The following is a 14282-nucleotide window of genomic DNA, read 5'->3' as shown; positions in this document are numbered from 1 at the left end:
GTTTGAACCGCCAGCCTTCTGGTTAGCAGTCAGGTGCCTTAGGCACTGTGCTATGCTGAGCAAATAATCCAAGAAGCTGGACTATATGAAGAAGAGTGTGGCATCAAGATTGAAGAAAGACTCATTAACAACCTGCGATATGCTGATGATACAACTTTGCTTGCTGAAAGTGAGGATGACTTGAAGCACTTTCTGGTGAAGATTGAAGACTGCAGTCTGCAGTATGGATTACACCTCAATAAAAGAAAACAAAACTCCTCACAACTGGACCTATAAGCAGCATCACGATAAATGGAAAAAAGATTGAAGTTGTCAAAGACTTCATATTACCTGGTTCTACAGTCAACACCAATGGAAGCAGCAGTCAAGACATCAGATAATGTATAGCATTGGGCAGATAGGCTGCAAAGGACCTCTTTCAAGTGCTGAAAAGCAAAGATGTCTCCTTGAAGACTAAGGTGTGCCTAACCCAAGCCATGGTATTTGCAGTCCCCTCATATGCATATGAGAACTAGACAATGAATAAGAAGACTGAAGAAGAGTCGATGCTTTTGAGTTGTGGTGTTGGCAAAGAATAATAAACGTACCATGCACTGCTAAAAGAACTAACAAATTTGTGCTGGAAGAAGTGCAGCCTGAATATTCCTTGGAGATGAGAATGGCTAGACTTCATCTCACCTACTTTGGTCATGTTATCAGAAGGGACTGTTCTCTGGAGAAGGATATCATGCTTGGTATAGTGGAGGGTCAACAAAAAAAGGGAAGGCCCTCAACGAGGTGGATTGACACAGTGGCTGCAACGATGGACTCAGGTATAGCAAGGATCGTGGGGCTGGCACAGGACCAGGCAGTTTTTTGTTTTGCTGTACATAAGGTTGCTATTAGTCGGAGATGACTCAACGGAACCTAAGAAGAAATAATAACAATTAAATAGGAGTGGTGATAATGGGCATCCTTGTGGTGTTCCCATTCATAAACAGAATGTTTTCAGTCTCTGTCCATTGAGAATAATATTGACTATCAGTTTTGTTTATATGCCTGTAATGAGGAATTTCCTTTCTATTCCTATTTTGGGTGTTGGATTTTGTCAAAATGTCCTTTCTGCATCGATTGATATGATCATGTTGTTCTTTTCTCTTGTTTTATTTATGTGGTGGATTATGTTGATTTTTTTCCTAATGTTGAACCATCTTTGCATTCCTCTGTGAATCCTACTTGGGAGCTCTGGTAGCATAGTGGCTAAGGCACTTGACTGCTAACCAGAAGGCTGGCGGTTCAAACCCACCAGCCACTCCTCGGAAGGAAGGTTGGGCAATCCTACTTCCGTAGTGATACTGCCTTGGAAACCCAAGAAGGGGTCGCTATGAGTTGGGTCCGACTCGACGGCACATAACAACAACAACAACATGAATCCTACTTGGTCATAATATATATTTTTGACACATTGTTTGAGTCTATTTACTAGGATTTTGTTGAAGATTTTTGCATCTATATTCACAGTAGATGTTTGTCTGTAGTGTTTGTTTCTAGTGGTGTCTTTGCCTGGTTTTGGTATCAGGGTTATGCTTGCTTCATAAAATGCATTCAGTAGTATTCTGTCCTTTTCTGTGTTCTGGAGTAGTTTGAGTGGAATTGGTGTCATCTCTTCCTTGAGTGTTTTGTTGAATTCATGCAGGTGATATTTTAAGACCCTAAGCACTGCACAGTAAACTAGGAGGTAGAACAGAAGCATTAAACATGTTATTAGTCCAATTAATTGGGATCCCCTGTAACCATGACCATAAACCACCAAATCCCATGAGGTGTTTGGCTGTACATAAGGAACTTATAGCAGCTCCTTTTTTTTTTTTGTCATTGTAAATATATCATACAGCTTTTGCCAGTTCAACTTTTTACAGGTGTACAGCTTATCAACAGCAATTATATTAACTGGGTGTGCAACCCTACTTTTAATACGATTTTTTCATCACCATAAACCAACACTCAGTGCTCTATAAGCAATAACCTCACCCCCATTTCCACCCCTGGTACCCACTAATAAACTTGGTGTCTGTACATGGCCGCTCCTTTCTTAACCTCAGGCCTCAGCTTCTATGGCACTTCCACTGAGTTTTTGTTGTTGTTATGTGCCATGGAGTCGGACCTGACTCGTAGCGACCCCTCCTTGGGTTGCCGAGGCAGTATCACTACAGAAATAGATTGCCCAATCTTCCTTCCAAGGAGTGGCTGGTGGGTTTGAACTGCCAGCCTTCTGGTTAGCAGTCAGGTGCCTTAGGCACTACGCTACCAGAGCTCCCGAAAAGAGATGGCCCAGCTACGTAGCAGGGAGCAGCTGGTGGGTTTGAACTGCGAGCCTTGGGTGTGGCAGGTGACTGCCTGAGGCCTGACGCCATCCCCTGAGAGGGCTTCCCAAATACCCTGTTTTCATCCATCTGGGCACCCCATTACCAGGTTGCAGTTACACACTTGTTATGTGATCACTGGCAGCCTCCTCCACTAGTGTGTGAGCTCCATGAGGCCAAAGACTCTTGCCTTTTGCTTATTGGTGTGTGCCTAATACCAAGCACCATGCTGGGCCCATAACCAGTGCTGAATTAAAATGGGCTGAGTGAGTCAATGCCCCCCTGTATTAATCCTATGGATATTTTTCTTGGCTTGCCTCTCATGACAGTTTTTAGTTTAACTTTCACAGTTTCTTTTTGGTATTCTCCATTTGACTTTTTAATCTTCTTTTAGAACAATATTGGACATGTAGTTCTTTTGTTTCTCTGAATTTTCTTTCCAAAAGGCAGAGTTTTATTTTTATTAGTCTCTGGTCTAGGGGATGTTATAAAGTAGAAAGGTCTGGTGGCTCTAGTCATGTCATAAATTGAAATTGTACAGGTTTCCTGAAATATTTTTAGTCTCTCTGAGGAGAGTCCTTTATTTCTTTTAAGGAACAAAATAAAAACTTTGAGATGATTTACTACCTCTTAAAAGCTTGGTTATTTACTTTTATTTTCTATAGTTTACTGAGTCTAGTAGCAGAAAGCTTTTCCATAGTCTTTTTAAGCATGTGATTTTTATTGTTTTTTCAATAAAATTGAATTAAAGAATGACAGTAGAAAAGAGTAGTATTTCTCACATGTTTATATAACTCTTCTTTTAAAAATGAGCTTTGCTGGTTTTGGAATTTAATGCTAAACATTCTTAGGTATACAAAATGAAAAGAAAGCTTTTAGAAATGTTTTCATCCTTTCCTGGTATTTCTGTCCTTTGTTCTCAACATCCACCGTCATCATTGCCCTGGTATACTCTGCTTTCAAACAATGTAATCTCCCCTTTCAAGAACACACTTAAATGACTTGTGATTAACAATGCATGTTAATTAATTTCAGTGAGGATATGTTCAGTTATAATGGATGAATTAGAAATATAAAGTATGTTTTTAAATAAATTACTAGAAATAACTGTTGTTGTTGTTATGTGCCGTTGAGTCGGCCCCGACTCATAGCGATCCCTCCTTGGGTTTCCGAGGCAGTATCACTACGGAAGTAGGATTGCCCAACCTTCCTTCCGAGGAGTGGCTGGTGGGTTTGAACCACCAGCCGTCTGGTGAGCAGGCAAGTGTCTTAGCCACTATGCTACCAGAGCTCCTTAGAAATAACTAGATATAATAAATGCAGTGACATAGATGGAGTTTGTTAATTTGCAGCAAGTAATCTGTTGAGGAGATTGTATTCTCACCATGGGGGTGCCATTAACATTTGTCAAAAAGTTACAATTAATACCAAAGGAAAATAATATTACTATCCTCTAGGAAATCTAAACTCTTGTTTACTTTAAAGAAAAATCATTTTACCCTTAAAGTTGTTTCTGTAACGTATTGTCCTTCTTTCCCTCTGCCTCCCAGAGTGGCTTCTCTAAGGTCATCTTTTTTTCCCTGACAATCATTCTGTTCTTCTACCTCTTTCAGGGTAGAAGTTTCAACAAGTACCATCACTCTTTTGCATCTTCAATATTTTATCATTGCATCATCTCTTCCCTCTTAACCTACAAACTTTCTCAAGCCACCCTATTCCAAAAAGTCCTTGTCTCGATCCTGGCTCCCCTCAAGCTTTTGGCCTTCTCTTTTGCCTTCTTTTGGGGGACATACTTCTATTCAGCATCTTGACTTGCTCATCTCCTTTTCTCTCCAGCTAGGTACACGCTATAATGTCTACTACTGTAAAAATGTGGTGTAGTTGTTTGACCTCCTCTGAGTTCACAAGGGTTGGTATAGAGTCACTGTAAGTCAGAATTGACTTGATAACAGTGGGTTTGGTTTTTGGGTTTTAGTATCACGTGGGGGGGGGGGAAGATCATTATCAGCATCAACAGGTCCAAGGCTGATTCCTATGGGACAGAGCTCAGATATATTGCTCAAATAATTTCTTTTAGAAAAATGAGCACAAGGTTGGTCCCTATAAGGCAGAGGTCAAAGATGTCCCAGATGTCCAGCTTTTCCAAACTGCCATGCCATTCTGTCATCTCTGACATCAACTCCTCCTCCTCCCCTCAATAATATCCTTCCTGTCTTAGGGTTCCATAGTTCCATAGTTCTGTAATGCTCACAGAACTCACAGACTCCCAAGGAAACGGTTCATGTGATGGTGGTGGAGGCTGTCAGGCTGGCAAGTCCCAGGTCTGTGGGTAGGTCTGGAGGACTCTCCCAACTCACATGGTTGCAGGGCTTGGTGAATCCAAACCAGCAGGTCAGATGACGGCTGCTGTCTCAAGTCTAAGGTGAGATGATGACAAACCAAAGGCAGAACCAGAACAAGTGAGTGAACTTTCCCAGAACATTCCTGTAAATACCCTCAAGGAAGCTAAGGGTGGTATCTGGAGTCACACCCTCCAGCAAGGCAAGACTCAAGATATATCCCACCCTAAACAGGCATAAAGCAAAAAACCAAACTCACTGCCCTGGAGTTGTTTCTGACTAATAGCAACCCCTCCTTGGGTTTCTGAGGCAGTATCTCTGACTGCTATCCAGAAGCCTGGAGGTTCAAACCCACCAGCCACCCCTTGAAAGGAAACAGGCATAGAGAATAGGATTTACAGTACATCACAAAAATGGTGGTGACTTGAGTCATGCCCTCCAGCAAGGCGGGATTCAAGATGCATCCCACCCTACACAGGCATAAAAAATGCAACCACTGCCCTGGAGTCGGGTAGCAACCCCTCCTTGGGTTTGGGAGGTGGTATCACTGCAGAAGTAGATTGTCCAACCTTCCTTCCGAGAAGTGGCTGGTGGGTTTGAACTGCCAGCTTTATGGTTAGCAGTCAAATGCCTTAGGCACTATGCCACCAGAACTCCTAAACAGGCATAGAGTCTAGGATTTACAATACATCATAAAATGGAGGACAGTGGCTAGAAGGGCCATATTAAGCAATTCACTGCAGTGCACATACCTTCTCTCTCCAATGTTTTTACCAGTGTTGACACCAAACATCCCTCCTTTGGCACTTTCTCCTCCTCTGGTGGGTTTGATAATTCGTTACAGTGGTTATACAGAACTCACAATATAGAGAAGTAACAGGTTACAATTCAGGATCAGAAATGACTCAGTTCTTTGGTTAGGACAGTTTATTCTCAGCCATGCTTGTAGGTACACTTCTCTCTGGCCCTTGACCTACTGGACCTGCAGCCTCTGCCCTGTTCAGGCAAGAGTCACAAAGCTCTTTAGCTCCACTGATAAGTGTACAGAGACATTCCACTCTACCAGTAAGCCTTGACCCAAAGGCACTCAGCTCTGCCTCTGAGGATTGGCAAGCCTAGTTCCACTGACAAGGGCCTGGAGGCACCCCACTCTACCAGCAAGCCTTCCGCCTGAAGGCAGTCAGCTTTGTTGTTCCATGAGCCAGGCAGCTCACTATGCCATCTCTTGCCAGTTTCTTGGTTCTGTTCCTGCCATTTCTTTCTGCCTCTCTAGTGTTATAGCTCTCTCTCTGTCTCCTGGGACTAGGAGGCTCCCAGAGCAGGGACCCCAGATCCAAAGGACACACTCTACTCCTGAGTGTTCTTTCTTGATGGTTGTGAGGTCCCCCGTTCTGCCTCTGGGATGGTTCATTTTAAACCTAAGAATGGCAAAACTGACCAGTCCTCTTGTTAGAGTTCCATGCACCTTATTTGCATAGTCCCACCCAGTCATTTGGTGGGAGTTGCAAAGTCTTTGGGTAGAAGGGCCATACTAAATAACTCACTGCACTACTTCCGTAGTGATACTGCGTCGGAAACCCAAGGAGGGGTCGCTATGAGTTGGGGCCGACTCGACGGCAAATAACAACAACAACAACAACTGCAACTACTGTACTGAAAGTGTTGCTGCTATGGTTACCTTGGCTGATTTCAGGTGACAACCCTTCATCCTTATAGCCTTCACTGTGTCTGCAGCCCTTGGCACAGTTGACTATTAATCTCCTCCCTTGGTCTTATTGCTGCTTTTCTTCTGGTTTTCATCTTAACCTCTGGCTGGTTCTTCCCCACCACATTGAGACAGCGTTCCTTAGGAGGTTACTGGTGGTATTTTGGCAAGTAGATAGAAAACAATAAAGCCAGACCAGTGGTTCTCCAAGTGTGATCCTGGGCTAGCAGGATCAGTATCACCTGGGAACTTGTTAGAAATGCACATTCTCAGACCATGTCCTAGAACTTACTGAAGGGTAAAGGCAGGTAATCCCTCCAGATAATATTGATGCCCACGATGTTTGAAGAGATGGTGTCTGACAGTTAGTGGGATTTAAGACATAGACAGTCCCTTAGAAAACTGCCAATAGCAAGGTGGGCCTAGGTTTTGAGGCTCTAGGCAACTTAAGGCATTCTGGTGGTACAGTGCCTATGGCACTTGACCGCTAACCAGAAGGTTGGTGGTTCAAACCCACCAGCCACTCCACAGAAGGAAGACAGCACAATCTACTTTCGTAAAAATTTAGCCCCTCGGAAACCTAATGGGGGTTGCTGTGAGTTGGAATCGACTCAATAGCAGTGGGTTTAGTTTTTTTTGGGGGGGGGCAGCTTATAGAGACAAAGACCTAATTGCCAGAACTAGCATATCACCTGGAGGACACAGCAGTACAGCCACCAGCATTGGGCTCTGAAGACTCTGAGCCAGACTGGCCTGATACTGGTTTCCCTGAATTCCTTGTGACCAGATTGAGTCCATATGCTTGGGTCAGGCTGCAATTGTAGGTAGGAAGCCAGTGGCCCCAGCTGTGGGGAGTTAATGGCTTTGGGGTCCAATGCCAGTAAGACCTTACCAGCATGAGTTTGATGTTGTTGGTAACAGTGCTAGAGGCGCAGGCAGTTAATGTTCCCTTCTTGCTCCAGCCCCAGGTCAGGAACAGTGAATAAAGAGACTGTTTGTCCTGGATAATATAAATAGTTAAGCATCATGTCAGCCTGTTAGGGTTTCAGCAGTAAATGGATGGGGTGAAGATGGTGGGCTTGGCTGCCAGTTTAGAAAAACAAGTGGCTGCCTCAGTATGGGGTTGTGTTTTACCTTGTATGCCACAGCATATAGGAGCTCTGGTGGTGTAGTTCCTAAGGCACTTGACTGCTAACCAGAAGGCTGGCGGTTCAAACCCACCAGCCACTCCTCGGAAGGAAGGTTGGGCAATCTACTTCCGTATTGATACTGTCTCGGAAACCCAAGGAGGGGTCGCTATGAGTTGGGTTCGACTCGATGGCACATAACAACAACAACAACAGCCACAGCATATGCTGCAAAAGATCTTTTGTATTCACAACCACAATGTGAATCTGAGTTGCATTCTTTCTTGTTTTTAAAGTCAGTGGGAAGTTTTGTTTTTTATTTTGTACGTAGAATAAGAACAAAACAGTTGGCTTTATTTTAACGAGAGAGAGAACATCAGTGATTTAAAGAGATTCTCCAATATTGTTTTGTTGTTGTTGTTACGTGCCATCGAGTCGGACCTGACTCATAATGACCCCTCCTTGGGTTTCCAAGGCAGTATCACTACAGAAGTAGATTACCCAACCTTCCTTTCGAGGAGTGGCTGGGGGGTTTGAACGGCCAGCCTTCTGGTTAGCAGTCAGTGCCTTAGGCACTACGCTACCAGAGCTCCTAATATTGTTTTAAGTGTCATTTAGTTCCTACTTCACAGCTTCAGTTTTGTTTTTTTTTTTAATAAAAACTCTAACCTTGGACAAGCCACTTAATTGCTTATGTTCTGTTTTCTGTTCAGTAGTGTTTAGTTAAAAGTATTGTAAGAAAACCCTGAGATTAATGGAGAATGTTCTTTTCCTGTCAGTAATGTAAAACACCAAGAACAGTGTTACGTAAGTGGTAAATGCTCACTATGTCTGTTCATGGGTCTGAGATTCATACCATATTCCATTTTAAGAAAGTTGGAACAACGAGAAGAATATATGTTGTAAGAAATCAACATATAGCAAAGACCACTAGACTTACCAGGCAGTATGACCTTAGACAAGTTACTTGGCCTCTGAATGTTTCCTTATAGTTTTTGCCTACTTACCTCTCAGAGTTTTTCTACAGAGTAGAGATAGTTTATGTGAAGATGCTTTGTAAACTAAAATGCTATGCAAAGATAAATTATAAAAATTAGGAAGAGAGTAATAACTGCTTGTAAAATGTGAAGTACTGTTATATGGTAAGAGAGCGGCTATGGTTCCGTGGTGGAAGTCTCACCTTCCATGCGGGAGACCCAGGTTTGATTCCCAGCCCGTGTACTTTGTGTGCAGTCAGCGGAGGCATGTGTGTTGCTGCGATGTTGAACAGGTTTCAGCAGAGCTTCCAGATCAAGACAGACTAGGAAGAAAGACCTGGCGATCTACTTCCAAAACTCAGTGAATGAATGAAAACCCTATGGATCACAATGGTCTGATGGCAGCCAATCATGAGGGTGGCATAGGACTGGCAGCATATTGTTCTATTATGCATGAAGTCATCCTGAGTCAGGGACCACTTGACAGCTAACAATGACATGAACAGTAATGTGAAGTATGACCAATGGATGTGAATTATCAGGATGCATTTTTTTTTTTAGTTCAATATTTTAAATTTCTTTTTTGAAGTTTCCAACAATTAAAGCCAGCTAATTGAAGGTGGGCTAGCATATCTTATGGTAATAAGCTTCCTGACCTGGCAATATTCCCTAACCCTGGGTCCTGTCTCTTAGGCTGTTACAGAAAGAGCTCTGCAGTAAGTTACCTTCCATATTCCTTTAGGAACTGGAAGACTTTCTGTTTTGGGGAGCCTGGGAGAATAAGGAGCATATTCATTGGGGTCATCTGTTTTTCATTTAAGCCCCTAATATCAGTGTTTGATTTTCACCTTACCAAATGTGAATTGACTGACTATTATGTGTAAGATAGCCTATTGGATGTGAGAGATAGAAGTCTTCTCTATCTGATTTTTCTCCATCAGCAATGGTGTACTTTTTTTTTAATTGAAAATTTGAAAATTTGGTATATAGACCTGTAATTTATAGTAAATTATTTTAAAATATAACTACAAACAACCAGGCTATTTTCCTACTTATTCTATCGTTCTTACTATCTTTCAGTTTGCTTATGTTGCACAGGCTTAATGTGTATGTCCCAAGACTTACTGCAGTAGTTATATGTTTAAATACAACTTTTGGGGTTTTTTTTTGTTTGTTTGTTCTTTTCCTGTTTGTTTTTTTTTTAAATTGTGCTTTGGGTATAAGTTTACTGAGCAAATTAGTTTTCCATTCAATAATTTATACACATTTTATTTCATAAAAATACAGATTTTCTGAAAAAAGAAAACAGAAAATTATCTTCCTTACCACCCATCTATTAGCAATTGATCTTTTATATTTTGTTTCAAGGTCACCGGGGAAATATTATATGACTGGGGTTTGAGAGGATACATAGTCATAGAAGATTTGTGGAAGAACTTTCAAAAGGTGAGAAGCATCTTTTTTTTATCTTCCCTTTGATTTAAATGTGTGGTTTCTCTAGGGTTTTATACAATACTTGCTAACTCTGTTATTTAGCAATAGTGGTGGAACTTGAGCATTTGATTATTATCAGCAGGATTGAATAAGTGATCACCAAATGCATTCCCCTGCAGCCTTCAACCATAATTTCTTCTCTACTGCATTTATAATATGTTCAAAATGTAGTTTTAGAAAAATTACATTCAAAGGAAAAGTGTACTGTGCTTCCAGGTCAAAGACAAATAGTTGAGCCCCCTTCTGTTTGTCATAGCTCAGTTCTTTCTTCAGTAGTGCTGTGTGTGTGCATCCCCTAGCCTTCTTGGCCCAGCTACGGGCATGAGTCATGGTGTGTCGGGGGCTAGCCACAAGCCACAGGCCACCTTCTATGTGCTGTCTGGTGTGATGAGCAGCAGAGAGAGGGAGGTTGTGTAATTGTAAGGGAATGTCATCTTTCATCTCTTTTAGCAGCCATGTAGCTGATTAAAATGTTCCCAGCATTTGCTAGAACATTCTCCCCTTCCTTAATAAGGAATAATGAGTACAGAACAAAGCATATCATGTCTCCTCTGGGCACTCAGAGGGTACACAGCCAACTGTGGAAGAATTTGATGTCTTATATTAACAGATACTTTTTACATTGTAGATTGAAGGAAGTTCATTTTGACTTCAAATTATTTCAAATGAAAACACACTTTAAAAATATATATAAGTAACTATCTTAAAATTAGAATCAAGAATTTTACAGTGAAATTTGGAAGTACCATTATAGAATAAATCATAGATCTTCCTTATTGTTTACATAAATAATCTTCCAAGGAGATCTTAAGACTAATTTTTGTATGGGTGGTTTCTAAAAAAATTAGTCTGTCAAGCCTGTTTAAACTGGCTCTTGAGTAGGAAGTTCTATAGCAGTATCAAGTGTCCTTTGGCAATCCCTTTTAAAGAATAAATACTCATAAATTTTGTTTTCATTTCTCTGACATTTTCTTTGGAAGCTTTCTTTCCTGTTTAAAAAATTCCTTAACAAGTCCACACCAAATGTTATGTGGGAAAGGAAATAAATGTCAGGAAAACTATACACTGCCCTAGAAAGAAACGTGGAAAGTGACACTAGGTCAGCCTCCATTCTGAGTGCTCACCGTGGTGTGACCAGAGACAGATGCTCACCAAAGCCACAGAGGAATACCAGGGAAGTGTCTGGCTTGAAAACAGCTTTCTATAACAGCTCTGAGAATTCATTCCAGTGCAGAATCAAATAGACTGTGGTAGGAATACAAATTAAAGAGACCAGCATTTTGTGGTAATTTGGAATCGTTAGATATTAAAACTACTCAAACTTAACATGTGAATCTTTTGGGAGTAGGGTGGTAAAGATTTCTAATTAGCTCAAAGTTGGTTGACCTTTCTTTGTCTAGTCTTCTATGCCCTTGCCCTCTTTGGAGTTACTAAGAATACAAAGTGTTCTTCTATTTGTGTATGCTCAGAACATAGTTTTCCTGACAGCTTTCTGTTCTCAATAGAAGATAATAGATACTGACTACAGGAGGTCCCTGGGTTCTGAATGTCCAAATTAGGGAACCCTCCTTTAATGTTATGTAAATTTGTCCTCACTTTGAAACAATTGAACCAATGTCTACTCGCAACAGATTTCTTCATCATAATCACCTTCACTTGCTGCAAGTGCAGCTTTGAAATCATTAAAAAAAAGCATTGAGCCTTTTCTTGCACTAAACCACCCACTGCTGGCAAGAGTTGATTCCAGCGCTATGGGACAGAGTGCAGCTGCTCCATAGGGCTTCCAAGGCTGTAAATCCTCACGGGAAGAGACTGCCACATCTTTCTCCTGTTGGAGCAGCTGTTGGGGTCGAATTGTAACCTTTGGGTTGGCAGCTGAGTGCTTTAACCACTGCGCCACCAGTATGGTTTTTCTTGCACTAAAACCAAAACCAAGTCAACTGCCATTGGGTTGATTCTGACTCATAGCAACTCTGTAGGACAGAATAGAACTGCCACATAGGGTTCCCAAGGCTGTAAAATCTTATGGAAGCAGACCACCTCATCTTTCTTCCATGGAGCGGCTGGTAGATTTGAACTGCCAGCCTTGTTGTTGTTGTTGTTGTTGTTGTTGTTATGTGTCATCGAGTCAGACCCAACTCATAGCAACCCCTCCTTGGGTTTCCGAGGCAGTATCATTATGGAAGTACATTGCCCAACCTTCCTTCCAAGGAGTGGCTGGTAGGTTTGAACTGCCAGCCCTCTGGTTAGCAGTCTCATACTCTACGCTACCAGAGCTCCTACCTTTTGGTTAGCAGCCTCATACTTTAACCACAGCGCAACCAGAGCTCCCTTCCCGCACTGAAGTAAGCGTAAATAAGAATTGTGTGCACTCTTCCAACAAAAGATACACTCAGGAATGGATCTCCTTAGTGACCCTGGAACTGCCTTTAAACATTTAGCATCAGTTTTAAATACAAAATAGCAGAAAACCAAAAAATCAAACTCATTGCTGTCGAGTTGGATCCGACTCATAGCGAGCCCTCCTTGGGTTTCCAGGGCAGTATCACTACTGAAGTAGATTGCCCCATCTTCCTTACGAGGAGTGGCTGGTAGGTTTGAACCACCAGCCTTCTGGTTAGCGGTCAGATGCCTTAGGCACTACACCACCAGAAGTAACAGTAATCTTTTGGGGCCTTGGAGCTAAGTATATTTTATTCATGACATATAAAATAATTCACAGCCTAGTGAGGGAGATGAGAAATGTGCAAAACATGCTTAGTGCCATCAGAAAGACAGGAAAAATTAAGATTTTTGGATGAAGAAGAGAGCCTGTCTCTTTGAAGGGAGCTGGCAGTGCTTCATGAAGATTTTATTGATTGCTAGCTTGTTTAGAAATTGATTTGCAAGTCAGGCTTTAGTTACCAGACTGGATTAGGTATAATCTAATCCATAATTTTTTGTACTTTAATGATGTAACAAAAGTAGACATACCTTGGTTGTAAATAAACCCAAAACCCAAACCTACAACCTTCGAGTTAATTTTGACTTATAACAACCCTATGGGACAGAGGGGAGCTCTGGTGGCGTAGTGCCTAAGGCATTTGACTACTAACCAGAAGGCTGGCAGTTCAAACCCACCAGCCGTTCCTCGGAAGGAAGGTTGGGCAATCTACTTCTGTAGTGATATTGCCTTGGAAACCCAAGGAGGGGCCACTATGAGCCAGATCCAACTCGACAGCAGTGAGTATGGGACAGAGCTAGAACTGCCCCATAGAGTTTCCAAGGCTATAAATCTTTATGGATGCAGACTGTGTCATCTTTCTCCTGCGGAGTGGCTGGTGGGTTCAAACCGCCAACCTTTTGATTAGCAACCTAATGCTTTAACCACTGTACCACCAGAGCTCCTTTTTGGTTGTAAATAGTTAAAGATATTTGTGGACATTGTGCTTACAGCAAGGCCTGAAAATTTAAATGGTGTGAACAGTGTCTCAGTTCTCAATTATATTCTTTTTCATGGGCCTATATTACTCTCAAGGACCCTAAACAAACCTCTGGCATTTTGCTGGTCTGCCGCCTCCCTTCTCCCTTCTGGGAATTCTAAATATTTGCACTGAGTCTTCTTCTAGAAATGTTTGGACAAGATGTTTGTTCATTTCTGTCATCATCATTGGTCACTTAAGAGCAATTTATCTGCTTCAGCCAAAATGAACTCTTCATTAGAATGGTGAAGAGAAGATAGGTGTGTCCAGAAATATTGTCAACAGATTGTACTACCTAAGGTTTTTTTTGGGGGGGAAGAACATGTAACATGGGCATATAGTTTAAAATCCAACAATATAATGAGCATACATTTATCAACCATCCACCTTCAAAAACAGGAAATGACCAGTGCTTTCAAAGTTCTCCATGTGTCCTTCCATTCCCCCTGAGGGAACTATTCTCTGGACTTTCGTATTTTTCATTCCCTTGATTTTCTTTAAACTTTTCTTTTTAGTTTACGTACGTGTATAGTTTAAAACACTGTGATTGAACGTGTATATTTTTGCCTGTATAATATAAATAAATGTGCAAAATATAAATATATAAATGTTACATAAATGAAGTCTTAATAGTATGTGTATTATTTTGCAACTTGTTTTATTTCTTTAGCATTATGTTTATGGCCTGGGAGCTCTGGTAGCATAGTGGTTAAGACATTTGCCTGCTCACCAGAAGGCTGGCGGTTCAAACCCACCAGCCACTCCTTGGAAGGAAGGTTGGGCAATCCTACTTCCGTAGTGATACTGCCCCGGAAACCCAAGGAGGGGTCGCTATGA

At 41.6% G+C, this 14282-nt stretch overlaps 1 protein-coding gene across 1 annotated transcript in view; it reads left to right on the top strand.

The window, feature by feature from the left end:
- The window catches only part of APOO (apolipoprotein O), a 91225-nt gene extending 77229 nt beyond the window's left edge, over nucleotides 1-13996 (top strand). The window contains exons 8-9 of the mRNA XM_042783207.1: nucleotides 9859-9936; nucleotides 13961-13996. Coding sequence (XP_042639141.1) covers nucleotides 9859-9936; nucleotides 13961-13996 — 114 coding nt within the window. The remainder of the gene's footprint in view (nucleotides 1-9858; nucleotides 9937-13960) is intronic.
- The last annotated feature ends 286 nt before the right edge of the window (nucleotides 13997-14282 follow it).

The sequence above is a fragment of the Orycteropus afer genome, unplaced genomic scaffold (assembly GCF_000298275.1).
Source record: "Orycteropus afer afer isolate SDZICR_OR568_19922 unplaced genomic scaffold, OryAfe1.0 scaffold00739, whole genome shotgun sequence".
Classification (NCBI taxonomy): Eukaryota; Metazoa; Chordata; class Mammalia; order Tubulidentata; family Orycteropodidae; genus Orycteropus; species Orycteropus afer.
Note: the sequence above shows the minus strand (reverse complement) of the source record. Positions and strands in the feature narration are given on the sequence as shown.